The 18,091-nt window shown below is 47.2% G+C and overlaps 1 protein-coding gene across 1 annotated transcript in view; it reads right to left on the reverse strand.

Annotated features, from left to right (window-relative positions):
* Positions 1-18,091, reverse strand: part of LOC120044085 (dynein assembly factor 5, axonemal-like) — a 120,688-nt gene that overhangs the window by 3,744 nt on the left and 98,853 nt on the right. Inside the window, exons 15-16 of the mRNA XM_038988673.1 lie at positions 7,138-7,294; positions 6,609-6,800 (exon numbers count right to left, since the gene is read on the reverse strand). Of these exons, the coding sequence (XP_038844601.1) occupies positions 6,609-6,800; positions 7,138-7,294 (349 nt within the window). The remainder of the gene's footprint in view (positions 1-6,608; positions 6,801-7,137; positions 7,295-18,091) is intronic.

An 18,091-nucleotide genomic window follows, 5' to 3' on the forward strand; every position in this document is an offset into this window, starting at 1 on the left:
CCGTCCCGTGTATATATCGTTTTCTTCATTAATATTTCGTAAATATTTGTTATATTTTTAATCTCAATTTCCATCTACGGACTGAATATACTCTCCTGCAACCCGCCTCACCCAATGTGATATGGATCTGCTATTTTTATACTTTAGAACTGGAACCCCGATCAGCAGCTAGCCAGCTAACTAGCTACTAGCTAGTAGTCAGTTAGCCACTGCTAGCGGTCTTCACCGTTAACTCGGACTTCAGCCAGCCTCAGCCCGGTCAATTCCTGCCAGTCTGCACAGCGCGATATCAACCCAGAGCATATCGGACAGTTAGTCTGGAGCTAGCCTCGAGCTAGGCCCATCTCCCGGCTAGCCGAAGAGATCCATCTCCATCCTAATTCCTGGGCTACAATATATCTTTTGCCAATTGGCCTGGACCCTTTACTGCCGACACCGAGCCCCGCCGATCCATCACGACTGGTCTGCCGACGTAACCGTCCGAGGGGGTTTCAACAGGCTCTTCTGTTACGACGTCCCCCGGAGGCCCATCTGCTAAATCGCTGTGTCTCCAGCTCGCCTAGCTACTCACTGGACCCTATGATCACTCAGCTACACATGCCTCTCCCTAATGTCAATATGCCTTGTCTATTGCTGTTTTGGTTAGCGATTGTCTTATTTCACTGTAGAGCCTCCAGCCCGGCTCAATATGCCTTAGCTAGCCCTTTTGTTCCACCCCCCACACATGCGGTGATCTCACCTGGCTTAAATGGTGCCTCTAGAGACAAAACCTCTCTCATCGTCACTCACCTCCACTGTACTCACATCCTACCATAGCCTTGTCTGTACATTATGCCTTGATTCTATTCTTCCGCGCACAGAAATCTGCTCCTTTTACTCTCCGTTCCGAACGCACTAGATGACCAGTTCTTATAGCCTTTTGCCGTACCCTTATCCTACTCCTCTGTTCCTCTGGTGATGTAGAGGTTAACCCAGGCACGGCAGCCCCCAGCATCACTCCCATTCCCCAGGTGCTCTCATTTGTTGACTTCTGTAACCGTAAAAAGCCTTGGTTTCATGCATGTTAACATTAGAAGCCTCCTCCCTAAGTTTGTTTTATTCACTGCTTTAGCACACTCCGCCAACCTGGATGTCCTAGGCGTGTCTGAATCCTGGCTTAGGAAGGCCACCAAAAATCCTGAAATTTCCATCCCTAACTATAACATTTTCCAACAAGATTGAACTGCCAAAGGGGGTGGAGTTGCAATCTACTGCAAAGATAGCCTGCAGAGTTTTGTCATATTATTCAGGTCTGTTCCCAAACAATTCGAGCTTCTAATTTAAAAAATCCACCTCTCCAGAAACAAGTCTCTCACCGGTGCCGCTTGTTATAGACCCCCTTCAACCCCCAGCTGTGCCCTGGACACCATATGTGAATTGATCGCCCCTCATCTATCTTCAGAGTTCGTACTGTTAGGTGACCTAAACTGGGGCATGTTTAATACCCCGGCCGTCCTACAATCTAAGATAGATGCCCTCAATCTCACACAAATTATCAAGGAACCTACCAGGTACAACCCTAAATCCGTAACCATGGGCACCCTCTTAGATATCATCCTGATCAACTTGACCTCTAAATACACCTCTGCTGTCTTCAACCAGGATCTCAGCGATCACTGCCTCATTGCCTGTGTGCGTAATGGGTCCGCGGTCAAACGACCACCCTTCATCACTGTCAAACGCTCTCTAAGGCCTTTCTAATCGACCTGGCCCGGGTATCCTGGAAGGATATTGACCTCATCCCGTCAGTAGAGGATGCCTGGTTGCTCTTCAAAAGTGCTTTCCTCACCATCTTAAATAAGCATGCCACATTCAAAAAATGGAAAACTAAGAACATATACTGCCCTTGACCAGCACAAAAACATCCTGTGGCGTTCTGCATTAGCATCGAATACTCCCCGCGATATGCAACGTTTCAGGGAAGTCAGGAACCAATACACTCAGTCAGTTACGAAAGCTAAGGCAAGCTTTTTCAAACAGAAATTTGCATCCTGTAGCACTAATTCCAAAACGTTTTGGGACACTGTAAAGTCCATGGAGAATTAGAGCACCTCCTCCCAGCTGCCCACTGCACTGAGGATAGGAAACACTGTCACCATCGATAATTCTATGATAATCGATAGTTTCAATAAGCATTTTTCTACGCCTGGCCATGCTTTCCACCTGGCTACCCCTACCCCGGCCAACATCTCAGCACCCCCTGCAGCAACTTGCCCAAGCCTCCCCCGCTTCTCCTTCACCCAAATCCAGACAGCTGATGTTCTGAAAGAGCTGCAAAATCTGGATCCCTACAAATCAGCTGGGCTAGACAATCTGGACCCTCTCTTTCTAAAATTATCCACCGAAATTGTTGCAACCCCTATTACTAGCCTATTCAACCTCTCTTTCGTATCGTCTGAGATCCCCAAAGATTGGAAAGCTGCTGCGGTCATCCCCCTCTTCAAACGGGGAGACACTCTAGACCCAAACTGTTATAGGCCTATATCCATCCTGCCCTGCCTTTCTAAAATCTTCAAAAGCCAAGTTAACAAACAGATCACCGACCATTTCGAATCCCCCCGTACCTTCTCCACTATGCAATCTGGTTTCCGAGCTGGTCACGGGTGCACCTCAGCCACGCTCAAGGTCCTAAACGATATCATAACCGCCATCGATAAAAGACAGTACTGTGCAGCCGTCTTCATCGTCCTGGCCAAGGCTTTCGACTCTGTTGGCAGACTCAATAGCCTTGGTTTCTCAAATGACTGCCTCGCCTGGTTCACCAACTATTTCTCAGATAGAGTTCAGTGTGTCAAATCGGAGGGCCTATTGTCCGGACCTCTGGCAGTCTCTATGGGGGTGCCACAGGGTTCAATTTTCGGGCTGACTCTTTTCTCTGTATGTATCAATGATGTCGCTCTTGCTGCTGGTGATTCTCTGATCCACCTCTATGCAGACGACACCATTCTGTATACATCTGGCCCTTCTTTGGACACTGTGCTAACAAACCTCAAAACGAGCTTCAACGCCATACAACATTCCTTTCGTGGCCTCCAACTGCTTTTAAATGCTAGTAAAACTAAGTGCATGCTCTTCAACCGATTGCTGCCCGCACCCTCCCGCCCGACTAGCATCACCACTCTGGACGGTTCTGACTTAGAATATGTGGACAACTACAAATACCTAGGTGTCTGGTTAGACTGTAAACTCTCCTTCCAGACTCACATTAAGCATCTCCAATCCGAAATTAAATCTAGAATCGGCTTCCTATTTCGCAACAAAGCATCCTTCACTCATGCTGCCAAACATACCCTCGTAAAACTGACTATCCTACTGATCCTTGACTTCGGACGATGTCATTTACAAAATAGCCTCCAACACTCTACTCAACAAATTGGATGTAGTCTATCACAGTGCCATCCGTTTTGTCACCAAAGCCCCATATACTACCCACCACTGCGACCTGTATGCTCTCGTTGGCTGGCACTCACTACATATTTGTTGCCAAACCCACTGGCTCCAGGTCATCTATAAGTCTTTGCTAGGTAAAGCCCCGCCTTATCTCAGCTCATTGGTCACCATAGAAACACCCACCCGTAGCACGCGCTCCAGCAGGTATATTTCACTGGTCATCCCCAAAGCCAACACTTCATTTGGCCGCCTTTCCTTCCAGTTCTCTGTTGCCAATGACTGGAACAAATGGCAAAAATCACTGAAGCTGGAATCTTATATCTCCCTCTCTAACTTTAAGCATCATCTGTCAGAGCAGCTTACCGATCACTGTACCTGTACACAGCCAATCTGTAAGTAGCACACCCAACTACCTCATCCCCATATTATTATTGCTCTTTTGCACCCCAGTACCTCTACTTGCACATCATCTGCACATCTATCACTCCAGTGTTAATGCTAAATTGTAATTATTTCGCCTCTATGGCCTATCTATTGCCTTAACTCCCTACTCTTCTACATTTGCACACACTGTACATAGATTTTTCTATTGTGTTATTGACTGTACGTTTGTTTAACTCTGTGTTGTTGTTTGTGTCGCACTGCTTTGCTTTATCTTGTTGTAAATGAGAACTTGTTCTGAACTGGCCTACCTGGTTAAATAAAGGTGGGAAAAAAAGTGCGTAGTCCCAACAAAAAAAGCACTTCACGTTGACCACCAGATGGCGGTGTTGCACCACAGTTACATCCACTCCAACAGGACAGATACCACTGGTATTTAATGGTAATAAAGATGCTATGGAATTACTTGAAGTAGTGCCAACAGTAAGTGTTGAGGAAACCACATGGCGTAACTGAAGCTGTACAGTGTTGATACTCCTGTCAGTTGGGATGAGTTAGTTCACGTCAAGTCATCATTCGATACACCTCGGAATCCGCTTTGTTCCTCAAGTGGTGACCAGGGGGGATTTTTGCGACTTGTGTGTATAAATAGTGTTTTTTTCTTTCTCTGAGCTCTTTTGAACAAAGGAGAACAATGATGACTTGTGATGAGAGGGGATCCGGTGATTCCCCTGAATGTGTGTGCCAACCACGGGGTGTGTGTGTGTGTGTGTGTGTGGAGCAGGGAGCAGCAGCCGCGCTGCCAGGGCTGTGGGATTATGGGAGGAAGGAATTATGGGAACAGGGAAAGAGGAATGAGAGGGGGAGAGAGGGAGGAGTGGCAGTACTGTCCATCATACTGTCAGAGGAGCAGTAGACATCAAGCTCTTGGGAGATGTGACTTTGAAATTCAAGAACCATATAAGAATGGGATCAAGAATAAAAGAATAGAGGCAGGAAAGAAAGGAAGAAAGAGATGGAATGAGGAAAAAAGCTTCAAACACAGACATGAGACAAAGAATGTCTCCAGATTTGTGGGGAGGATTGTGGTTATGGGTACGGGGGTACGACACAGCTATCAGTCAGCACTGGGTGAGCTCATCCACACACACACACACACGTTTACAGCAGAGCAGTGCACATGTGCATGCATATCACACACACAGACGCACCGGTATCCTCCCTTCCTACTGGCTGTATCAATCGACCAGGGTTGGGGTCAATTCCATTTCAACTCAGTCAATTCAGGAAGCATTTTCTGAGGGACACTGGAATTGGAATTTAAACTCACCCCTTGAACTGACTGAATTGACATGGAATTGACCCCAAAACCTATCCTGTACCATCACATCCAGGATAGGCAGCCCTTAGCGGTCTGTGAGCCTCCAGCCCCCCCTCTACCCAGGAGAACAACCCCCTAATCACAACCACATGGAGACCCCTCTCCCTCATCTTTCCACACAGCCATCCCATGTTATCCCCCTCTCTTTCATCTCTCTCTCATCCCTCTTTCACCCCTTTCCTCCCTGTCTCTTCCTCCTCTCATGCCTGGTGTTTTCCGACAGGGTTTGACGGTTCTGTGGTTTCATGGCTATTTGTGTGCATGAGTATCTGTCTTTTGTGTGTGTGTGCATGCGTGTGTGCATTCGTGTGTGTGTTATTTATTGGCAGAAGGTCCGAGTGTGTTTCCTGTAGTGTGGATCTGGGGCCTTAGCTGAGAACACTGCTGGAGTTTCACTCTGCTTCTCATGGAGGGTCCTCCTTGATTATCTGTGACAAACGGCTGGCGAACGCTGATGATTCAACCATATTCTCCCATCTTCATATGGATGGAAAAGAACATCAATGTTCTGTATCCCAAATGGCACCCTATTCCCTTTATAGTGCACTACTTTTGACCAGGGCCAAGTAGTTCACTATGTAGGGAATAGGGTGCCGTTTGTGACAACCTCGGACAGAGCTGATGCAGCAACAGCCATCATACTGTGGATTCCACTCAGTTTGAAACCTTTATCAGAGTTAATATCCTGTGTTCTGGCTGTGTGTCGGGGTATCAGAGCAGTAACCTTGACCACAGGATGTTCAGTGGTTGGGATGTAAATCATGTTTATGAACAGGACCTTATATACTCACTGTCATCCAGAAGGGAAGTTGTGTGTGTAGCTTTGCAGGGGTGATGACGGAGCGTCAATCACACACACTCCTCTGCCTCTGGATCCACTCCCGGCCCCCGGATGGACGAGGGGAGTGGTGGTGTGTGTGGAGTGGGGGGCTTCGCACGGGTCAGCGTGAAAGATGAATGGAGTGGAAAAGGTGGATAGATACGACGGAAAAGGGGGATCTGATATCCTAGCAATGGTTATGTGTATAGGGCTGTTAGACGTAGGGATCAACTGTTTAAACTCTGACTGAGACAGAGCCTGTGAAACATGAGCACTACTGCTACCCACCTGATCAACATCAAGACATATTCACTCCATGTTCACTAGCCATCACCATCATGGTATCTGTGCTCTTCATCAACATCTCATGTCTTCTAATCTCATCTGTTTCTCCTCCATACCATCTTTTCCATCATGACCTCTTCCTGGTCTAAGGGTTGTCATGACCCCTCTTCCTGGTCTAAGGGTTGTCATGACCCCTCTTCCTGGTCTAAGGGTTGTCATGGCCCCTCTTCCTGGTCTAAGGGTTGTCATGACCCCTCTTCCTGGTCTAGGGGTTGATTTAGGATTGGACCAATGTGGTATTGTGAGTCTCACCAAGCACAGTGTCCTGCACGCGGCTGTCTGGGTCGTCCAGGTGCAGCAGCAGCTGCTGGAACAGGACCTCCAGGTGTTGACTGTAGAGCTGGGAGTTGTAGTCTTTCCCCAAGGAGGCAAGCCATAGGCCCAGAGCCCTGAGGGCCACGCTCCTCACCTCCTCACTGCTGTCATCCAGACGCTTCAGCACCTCTGAGGACACGCTCGCGCACACACACACACACACACACACACACACACACACACACACACACACACACACACACACACACACAAATTAGAATGACTACGTTAGAATGACTACATTTATTTCTATAGGATCATAAACAATCATGGATGCATTTTAGAAATATGTAGAAAAAAGGTGTGTGTCAGTGACAGAGGGAATGAGAAAGAATTGAGAGAGGAACAAAGAGAATGAAAGAAAGAGAGAGTGAATGAAAGATAGGGATACTGTGGGCAAGAGAGGAGAGAAAGACATGTTTGCTCTAACAAAGACAGGATACAGAGGGAGACACCAGTATAGTACCAGGGTAGATGTTGTTCAGGGCATCTGGGTGGAGACTGGGTCCTATCAGTTTGAGCAGGGTGGACAGAGAGCGACAGGCCAGTAGTCTGGACAGCTGGGAGTCTTCCTCTAGAGCAGACAACACCTGGGGGCTCAGCCGCTCCTCTACAGCCAGTAACTACAGACACAGAGATAAAAACAGACAACACCTGGGGGCTCAGCCGCTCCTCTACAGCCAGTAACTACAGACACAGAGATAAAAACAGACAACACCTGGGGGCTCAACCGCTCCTCTACAGCCAGTAACTACAGACACAGAGATAAAAACAGACAACACCTGGGGGCTCAGCCGCTCCTCTACAGCCAGTAACTAGACACAGAGATAAAAACAGACAACACCTGGGGGCTCAGCCGCTCCTCTACAGCCAGTAACTACAGACACAGAGATAAAAACAGACAACACCTGGGGGCTCAGCCGCTCCTCTACAGCCAGTAACTACAGACACAGAGATAAAAACAGACAACACCTGGGGGCTCAGCCGCTCCTCTACAGCCAGTAACTACAGACACAGAGATAAAAACAGACAACACCTGGGGGCTCAGCCTCCCCTCTACAGCCAGTAACTACAGACACAGAGATAAAAACAGACAACACCTGGGGGCTCAACCTCCCCTCTACAGCCAGTAACTACAGACACAGAGAGAAAAACAGACAACACCTGGGGGCTCAGCCTCCCCTCTACAGCCAGTAACTACAGACACAGAGATAAAAACAGACAACACCTGGGGGATCAGCCTCTCCTCTACAGCCAGTAACTACAGACACAGAGATAAAAACAGACAACACCTGGGGGCTCAGCCGCTCCTCTACAGCCAGTAACTACAGACACAGAGATAAAAACAGACAACACCTGGGGGCTCAGCCTCTCCTCTACAGCCAGTAACTACAGACACAGAGATAAAAACAGACAACACCTGGGGGCTCAGCCTCTCCTCTACAGCCAGTAACTACAGACACAGAGATAAAAACAGACAACACCTGGGGGCTCAGCCTCTCCTCTACAGCCAGTAACTACAGACACAGAGATAAAAACAGACAACACCTGGGGGCTCAGCCTCTCCTCTACAGCCAGTAACTACAGACACAGAGATAAAAACAGACAACACCTGGGGGCTCAGCCTCTCCTCTACAGCCAGTAACTACAGACACAGAGATAAAAACAGACAACACCTGGGGGTTCAGCCTCTCCTCTACAGCCAGTAACTACAGACACAGAGATAAAAACAGACAACACCTGGGGGCTCAGCCTCTCCTCTACAGCCAGTAACTACAGACACAGAGATAAAAACAGACAACACCTGGGGGCTCAGCCTCTCCTCTACAGCCAGTAACTACAGACACAGAGATAAAAACAGACAACACCTGGGGGCTCAGCCTCCCCTCTACAGCCAGTAACTACAGACACAGAGATAAAAACAGACAACACCTGGGGGCTCAGCCTCTCCTCTACAGCCAGTAACTACAGACACAGAGATAAAAACAGACAACACCTGGGGGCTCAGCCGCTCCTCTACAGCCAGTAACTACAGACACAGAGATAAAAACAGACAACACCTGGGGGCTCAGCCTCTCCTCTACAGCCAGTAACTACAGACACAGAGATAAAAACAGACAACACCTGGGGGCTCAGCCGCTCCTCTACAGCCAGTAACTACAGACACAGAGATAAAAACAGACAACACCTGGGGGTTCAGCCGCTCCTCTACAGCCAGTAACTACAGACACAGAGATAAAAACAGACAACACCTGGGGGCTCAGCCTCTCCTCTACAGCCAGTAACTACAGACACAGAGATAAAAACAGACAACACCTGGGGGTTCAGCCGCTCCTCTACAGCCAGTAACTACAGTCACAGAGATAAAAACAGACAACACCTGGGGGCTCAGCCTCTCCTCTACAGCCAGTAACTACAGACACAGAGATAAAAACAGACAACACCTGGGGGTTCAGCCGCTCCTCTACAGCCAGTAACTACAGACACAGACACAAAAACAGACAACACCTGGGGGCTCAGCCTCTCCTCTACAGCCAGTAACTACAGACACAGAGATAAAAACAGACAACACCTGGGGGTTCAGCCGCTCCTCTACAGCCAGTAACTACAGACACAGAGATAAAAACAGACAACACCTGGGGGCTCAGCCTCTCCTCTACAGCCAGTAACTACAGACACAGAGATAAAAACAGACAACACCTGGGGGTTCAGCCGCTCCTCTACAGCCAGTAACTACAGACACAGAGATAAAAACAGACAACACCTGGGGGCTCAGCCGCTCCTCTACAGCCAGTAACTACAGACACAGAGATAAAAACAGACAACACCTGGGGGCTCAGCCACTCCTCTACAGCCAGTAACTACAGTCACAGAGATAAAAACAGACAACACCTGGGGGCTCAGCCTCTCCTCTACAGCCAGTAACTACAGACACAGAGATAAAAACAGACAACACATGGGGGTTCAGCCGCTCCTCTACAGCCAGTAACTACAGACACAGAGATAAAAACAGACAACACCTGGGGGCTCAGCCTCTCCTCTACAGCCAGTAACTACAGACACAGAGATAAAAACAGACAACACCTGGGGGCTCAGCCTCTCCTCTACAGCCAGTAACTACAGACACAGAGATAAAAACAGACAACACCTGGGGGCTCAGCCGCTCCTCTACAGCCAGTAACTACAGACACAGAGATAAAAACAGACAACACCTGGGGGTTCAGCCGCTCCTCTACAGCCAGTAACTACAGACACAGAGATAAAAACAGACAACACCTGGGGGCTCAGCCTCTCCTCTACAGCCAGTAACTACAGACACAGAGATAAAAACAGACAACACCTGGGGGCTCAGCCTCTCCTCTACAGCCAGTAACTACAGACACAGAGATAAAAACAGACAACACCTGGGGGCTCAGCCTCTCCTCTACAGCCAGTAACTACAGACACAGAGATAAAAACAGACAACACCTGGGGGTTCAGCCGCTCCTCTACAGCCAGTAACTACAGACACAGAGATAAAAACAGACAACACCTGGGGGCTCAGCCTCTCCTCTACAGCCAGTAACTACAGACACAGAGATAAAAACAGACAACACCTGGGGGATCAGCCGCTCCTCTACAGCCAGTAACTACAGACACAGAGATAAAAACAGACAACACCTGGGGGCTCAGCCTCTCCTCTACAGCCAGTAACTACAGACACAGAGATAAAAACAGACAACACCTGGGGGCTCAGCCGCTCCTCTACAGCCAGTAACTACAGACACAGAGATAAAAACAGACAACACCTGGGGGCTCAGCCTCTCCTCTACAGCCAGTAACTACAGACACAGAGATAAAAACAGACAACACCTGGGGGCTCAACCACTCCTCTACAGCCAGTAACTACAGACACAGAGATAAAAACAGACAACACCTGGGGGCTCAGCCTCTCCTCTACAGCCAGTAACTACAGACACAGAGATAAAAACAGACAACACTTGGGGGCTCAACCTCTCCTCTACAGCCAGTAACTACAGACACAGAGATAAAAACAGACAACACCTGGGGGCTCAGCCTCCCCTCTACAGCCAGTAACTACAGACACAGAGATAAAAACAGACAACACCTGGGGGCTCAACCTCCCCTCTACAGCCAGTAACTACAGACACAGAGATAAAAACAGACAACACCTGGGGGCTCAGCCTCTCCTCTACAGCCAGTAACTACAGACACAGAGATAAAAACAGACAACACCTGGGGGTTCAGCCGCTCCTCTACAGCCAGTAACTACAGACACAGAGATAAAAACAGACAACACCTGGGGGCTCAGCCTCTCCTCTACAGCCAGTAACTACAGACACAGAGATAAAAACAGACAACACCTGGGGGCTCAGCCTCTCCTCTACAGCCAGTAACTACAGACACAGAGATAAAAACAGACAACACCTGGGGGTTCAGCCGCTCCTCTACAGCCAGTAACTACAGACACAGAGATAAAAACAGACAACACCTGGGGGCTCAGCCGCTCCTCTACAGCCAGTAACTACAGACACAGAGATAAAAACAGACAACACCTGGGGGTTCAGCCGCTCCTCTACAGCCAGTAACTACAGACACAGAGATAAAAACAGACAACACCTGGGGGCTCAGCCGCTCCTCTACAGCCAGTAACTACAGACACAGAGATAAAAACAGACAACACCTGGGGGCTCAGCCTCTCCTCTACAGCCAGTAACTACAGACACAGAGATAAAAACAGACAACACCTGGGGGCTCAGCCTCCCCTCTACAGCCAGTAACTACAGACACAGAGATAAAAACAGACAACACCTGGGGGCTCAACCACTCCTCTACAGCCAGTAACTACAGACACAGAGATAAAAACAGACAACACCTGGGGGCTCAGCCTCTCCTCTACAGCCAGTAACTACAGACACAGAGATAAAAACAGACAACACCTGGGGGCTCAGCCTCTCCTCTACAGCCAGTAACTACAGACACAGAGATAAAAACAGACAACACCTGGGGGCTCAGCCTCCCCTCTACAGCCAGTAACTACAGACACAGAGATAAAAACAGACAACACATTTGGTTGTGCATCAGCATTTTCTCTCTTTATGTCAGTCACTGTCAGTCACTCAACTATCCATGTTAGCGAACAATGTTTTAATTGGTAGTTAGTCTAGCTAGCTATTTACACTTGTAGTAATCATGGTCGTATCCTGACCGGGCACACGGGGAACATGCCCATGAGCCCCCAATGATTTTGTTAGCCTATCTGAGTGAGAATGACTATCATGTTAACATGGCATAATTCATTTCAACATGTGTAGAACTGCAGGAAATTTGCTTTAAAACCGTAAAAATCTCTCCACCCCATGGCAAAATGGGTAGGAAATTAGCTGAAAAACTGCAAATTTCTCTCTGTAGAATTACATAAAATAGATGTTATAAAATTGCAGTTCTCTCTGCCCCATGGCAACGTGTAGAACTGCAGGAAATGTAATTCTCTCAACCGTCAAGAGGGGGGTCACTAAAATGTTTTGCCCGTGAGGTGAGGGGCCCCCCAACCAAATCTTGCTTAGGGCACGCAAAAGGCTAGAGATGGCCCTGAACAGACAGGCCATACCACAGACAGAAAACACAACTACTACTGTGCAAATATTGTGTGGGCACTTGGCAGCACAAGAGCAGGAAAGCTGAACTCACATTTCATACATGTTATGTTCACAGGTAGTCACAGTGCATTACTCTAGTACACACAGTAATCCAAAGCACAGTTCTGACACTGGAGACCCTGTTATATAACCAATTGACTTCCAAAACACTTTAAACATAGGAGAAACGGGACAGAGATGGCTGTTGCTCATCCTCCCTGGTGACTATGAGCCAGGCTGTGAGAGTGGGAGTGATGGGGAAAGCACAGCAGGACAGAGCTGCATCAGACTGACACTGGGCCAGGTAGACAACAACAGAACACAATCATCCCTGAGCCGGTCTAAGATCACATGAGCTGATATCAGGGTCTTAACAGATCAATCATCTGAGACAGAGGAACTGTGAGTGTGTGTGATAGAAAGAACGAGAGAGTGAGGGTCAAAGAGAGAGGGCTCAACACAGAGACAAACAGAGAGAGAGAGAGAGAGAGAGACAGACAGACAGACAGACAGACAGACAGACAGACAGACAGACAGACAGACAGACAGACAGACAGACAGACAGACAGAGACAAGGGGCTTGGCAATAAAGTGATCTAACATGACATCAGTGTCTATCTGATAGGGCGGTGTGTAAATGGAGCAGCTAATTGTTTTTACAGGAAGGAGTGAAGGGCTGGAACAATGTTCCCCAGACAAAGCCCGGTTTGATTTGCCTGTGGAAAGGAACACACCCACACACAGCCAGTGTTCTCCAAACTGTTTGTTTTCACCGTTGTTAAACACCATTTTAAAAGTGGTGCAACGCAAAGTGGTGTTTGAGCCGGCTGTGAAACTGTCATTCCACACATGCAAGGAGAAACACAGACGGTCAAGAGGGTGTGAATATGTCTGAGTGTGTGACTGGACTCGCAGTCCCAAGGGCAGGTGCAGGGGCCTGTCTAAGTGATGGTTACAGCCCACAACAATGGAACCAGGACAGAGGCAGCATTGTTCCAGTGGGACAAAGGTATGTAACCCTCCCCTCCACCCCCACACACCTGCTGCCTTGCTCTAGCCATGACACAGCCAAGGAGATAGAGAGAGACGGACAGACAAAAGGAAACAGATAGCGAGAAAGAGAGCAGGAGAAAGAGAGAGGTGGATAGAAAGATGGAGATGGAAAGAGAGAGGGGGGAGAGATGGATAGAGGATGACAGTCCATTACATTAAATGGTGAAGTGGGACCATCTATATTCAAAATAAATGGGCAAAGCAGGGAAGCGTGCGCTAGGTGAACTCTCCCGATGGTTTAAACTAGGTGAACTCTCCCGATGGTTTAAACTAGGTGAACTCTCCCGATGGTTTAAACTAGGTGAACTCTCCCGATGGTTTAAACTAGGTGAACTCTACCGATGGTTTAAACTAGGTGAACTCTCCCGATGGTTTAAACTAGGTGAACTCTCCCGATGGTTTAAACTAGGTGAACTCTACCGATGGTTTAAAGTAGGTGAACTCTCCCGATGGTTTAAACTAGGTGAACTCTCCCGATGGTTTAAACTAGGTGAACTCTCCCGATGGTTTAAACTAGGTGAACTCTCCCGATGGTTTAAACTAGGTGAACTCTCCCGATGGTTTAAACTAGGTGAACTCTCCCGATGGTTTAAACTAGGTGAACTATACCGATGGTTTAAACTAGGTGAACTCTCCCGATGGTTTAAACTAGGTGAACTCTCCCGATGGTTTAAACTAGGTGAACTCTCCCGATGGTTTAAACTAGGTGAACTCTCCCGATGGTTTAAACTAGGTGAACTCTCCCGATGGTTTAAACTAGGTGAACTCTCCCGATGGTTTAAACTAGGTGAACTCTCCCGATGGTTTAAACTAGGTGAACTCTACCGATGGTTTAAACTAGGTGAACTCTACCGATGGTTTAAACTAGGTGAACTCTCCCGATGGTTTAAACTAGGTGAACTCTCCCGATGGTTTAAACTAGGTGAACTCTCCCGATGGTTTAAACTAGGTGAACTCTCCCGATGGTTTAAACTAGGTGAACTCTCCCGATGGTTTAAACTAGGTGAACTCTCCCGATGGTTTAAACTAGGTGAACTCTCCCGATGGTTTAAACTAGGTGAACTCTCCCGATGGTTTAAACTAGGTGAACTCTGATGGTTTAAAGAGAAAAATGCACTACCACATCTTTCCTCTTACTCCGTACTCACTGTCAAGTGTTTCTGAAGACAAGAGAGGACAGGTCAGAATAAGTGTTTCTGAAGACAGGAGAGGACAGGTCAGAATAAGTGTTTCTGAAGACAGGAGAGGACAGGTCAGAATACGTGTTTCTGAAGACAGGAGAGGACAGGTCAGAATACGTGTTTCTGAAGACAGAAGAGGACAGGTCAGAATAAGTGTTTCTGAAGACAGGAGAGGACAGGTAAGAATAAGTGTTTCTGAAGACAGGAGTGGACAGGTCAGAATAAGTGTTTCTGAAGACAGGAGAGGACAGGTCAGAATAAGTGTTTCTGAAGACAGGAGAGGACAGGTCAGAATAAGTGTTTCTGAAGACAGGAGAGGACAGGTCAGAATAAGTGTTTCTAAAGACAGGAGAGGACAGGTCAGAATAAGTGTTTCTGAAGACAGGAGAGGACAGGTCAGAATAAGTGTTTCTGAAGACAGGAGAGGACAGGTCAGAATAAGTGTTTCTGAAGACAGGAGAGGACAGGTCAGAATGGGGGAAAATAATATACGGTATGATTCTCTGTGTTGTGTTTGTGTGTACACATCTGCATGTATTGTGTGAGTCTGTCAGTTTTTACCTGTGCAGTTTTGTGCACCAGTGTCTCTGTGTTTAACTGTACAGGTGTGTACACGTCTCTATGTTTAACTGTACAGGTGTGTACACGTCTCTGTGTTTAACTGTACAGGTGTGTACACGTCTCTGTGTTTAACTGTACAGGTGTGTACACGTCTCTGTGTTTAACTGTACAGGTGTGTACACGTCTCTGTGTTTAACTGTACAGGTGTGTACACGTCTCTGTGTTTAACTGTACAGGTGTGTACATGTCTCTGTGTTTAACTGTACAGGTGTGTACATGTCTCTGTGTTTAACTGTACAGGTGTGTACACGTCTCTGTGTTTAACTGTACAGGTGTGTACACGTCTCTGTGTTTAACTGTACAGGTGTGTACATGTCTCTGTGTTTAACAGGTTTTTGCTCATTTATAAAAAATTTAAAATGGAAATATCACATTTACATAAGTATTCAGACCCTTTATTCAGTACTTCGTTGAAGCACCTTTGGCAGCAATTACAGGCTTGAGTCTTCTTGGGTGTGACGCTACAAGCTTGGCACACCTGTATTTGGAGATCCTCTCAAGCTCTGTCAGGTTGGATGGGGAGCGTTGCTGCACAGCTATTTTCAGGTCTCTCCAGAGATGTTCGATCGGGTTCAAGTCTGGGATCTGGCTGGGCCACTTAAGGACATTCAGAGACTTGTCCCGAAGCCACTCCTGCGTTATCTTGGCTGTGTGCTTAGGGTCGTTGTCCTGTTGGAAGGTGAACCTTCGCCCAAGTCTGAGCGCTCTGGAGCAGGTTTTCATCAAGGATCTCTCTGTACTTTGGTCCGTTCATCTTTGCCTCGTTCCTAACTAGTCTCCCACTCTCTGCTGCTGAAAAACATCTCCACAGCATGATGCTGCCACCACCATGCTTCACCGTAGGGATGGTGCCAGGTTTCCTCCAGACGTGACGCTTGGCATTAAGGCCAAAGAGTTCAATCTTGGTTTCATCAGACCAAAGAATCTTGTTTCTCATAGTCTGAGAGTCTTCAGGTGCCTTTTGGCAAACTCCAGGTGGGCTGTCATGTGCCTTTTACTGAGGAGTGGCTTCCGTCTGTCCACTCTACCATAAAGGCCTGATTGGTAGAGTGCTGCAGAGATGGTTGTCCTCATGGAAGGTTCTCCCATCTCCACAGAGAAACACTAGCGCTAGAGTGACCATCAGGTTCTTGGTCACCTCCCTGACCAAGGTCCTTCTTCCCTGATAGGTCAGTTTGGCCAGGCGGCCAGCTCTAGGAAGAGTCTTGGTGGTTCCAAACTTCTTCCATTTAAGAATGATGGAGACCACTGTGTTCTAGGAGACCTTCAATGATGCAGAAATATTTTGGTACCCTTCCCCAGATCTGTGCCTCATAACAATCCTGTCTTAGATTGTCTTTATCACCCCGTAGCACTCACTTACAATACCATTCAAAAGTTTGGGGTCACTTAGAAATGTCTTTGTTTTATAAAGAAAAGCACCTTTTTTGTTCTTTTAAAATAACATAAAATTGATGAGAAATACAGTGTAGACATTGTTAATGTTGTAAATAACTATTGTAGCTGGAAACAGATTTTTTATGGAATATCTACATAGGCGTACAGAGACCCATTATCAGCAACCATCACTCCTGTGTGCCAATGACACGTTGTGTTAGCTAATCCAAGTTTATCATTTTAAAAGGCTAATTGATCATTACAAAATCCTTTTGCAATTATGCTAGCACAGCTGAAAACTGTAGTCCTGATTAAAGAAGCAATACAACTGGCCTTCTTTAGACTAGTTGAGTATCTGGAGCATCAGCAGTTGTGGGTTCGATTACAGGCTCAAAATGGCCAGAAACAAATAACTTTCTTCTGAAACTCGTCAGTCTATACTTGTTCTGAGAAACAAAGGCTATTCCATGTGAGAAATTGCCAAGAAACTGAAGATCTCATACAGCCCTGTGTACTACTCCCTTCACAGAACAGGGCACACTGGCTCTAACCAGAATAGAAAGAAGAGTGGAAGGCCTCGGTGCACAACTGAGAAACAGACGGCTCACAAGTCCTCAACTGGCAGCTTCATTAAATAGTACCCGCAAAACATAAATCTCAACGTCAACAGTGAAGAGGCGACTCCGGGATGCTGGCCTTCTAAAACCCTCACAAACTTTTACAGATGCACAATTGAGAGCATCCTGTTGGGCTGTATCACCACCTGGTAGGGCAACTGCTCTGCCCTCAACTGCAAGGCTCTCCAGAGGGTGGTGCAGTCTGCACGACGCATCACCGGGGGCAAACTACCTGCCCTCCAGGGCACCTACAACACCCGATGTCACAGGAAGGCCAAAAAGATCATCAAGGACAACAACCACCGAGCCACTGCCTGTTCACCCCGCTATCATCCAGAAGGTGAGGTCTGTACAGGTGCATCAAAGCTGGGACAGAGATGGAAAAACAGCTTCTATCTCAAGGCCATCAGACTGTTAAACAGCCATCACTAGTCACTTTAAATAATGCCACTTTAATATAGTTTACACATCTTACATTACTCATCTCATATGTATATCCTGTATTCTATACCATCTACTGCATCTTACCTATGTCGCTCGGTCATCACTCATCCATATATTTATATGTACATATTCTTATTCCATCCCTTTAGATTTGTGTGTATTAGGTGGTTGTTGTGGAATTGTTAGATTACTTGTTAGATATTACTGCACTGTTGGAACTAAAAGCACAAGCATTTATCTACACTCGCATTAACATCTGCTAACCATGTGTATGTGACCAATAAAATTTGATACGGACAATTCCTCTGACCTCAGGGCTTGGTTTTTGCTCTGACATGCACTGCCAACTGTGGGACTTTATATAGACAGGTGTGTGCCTTTCCAAATCATGTCCAATCAATTTAATTTACCGCAGGTGGACTCCAATCAAGTTGTAGAAACATCTCAAGAATGATCAATGGAAACAGGATGCACCTGAGCTCAATTTC

The sequence above is a fragment of the Salvelinus namaycush genome, chromosome 3 (genome assembly GCF_016432855.1).
Source record: "Salvelinus namaycush isolate Seneca chromosome 3, SaNama_1.0, whole genome shotgun sequence".
In the NCBI taxonomy this organism is placed as follows: Eukaryota; Metazoa; Chordata; class Actinopteri; order Salmoniformes; family Salmonidae; genus Salvelinus; species Salvelinus namaycush.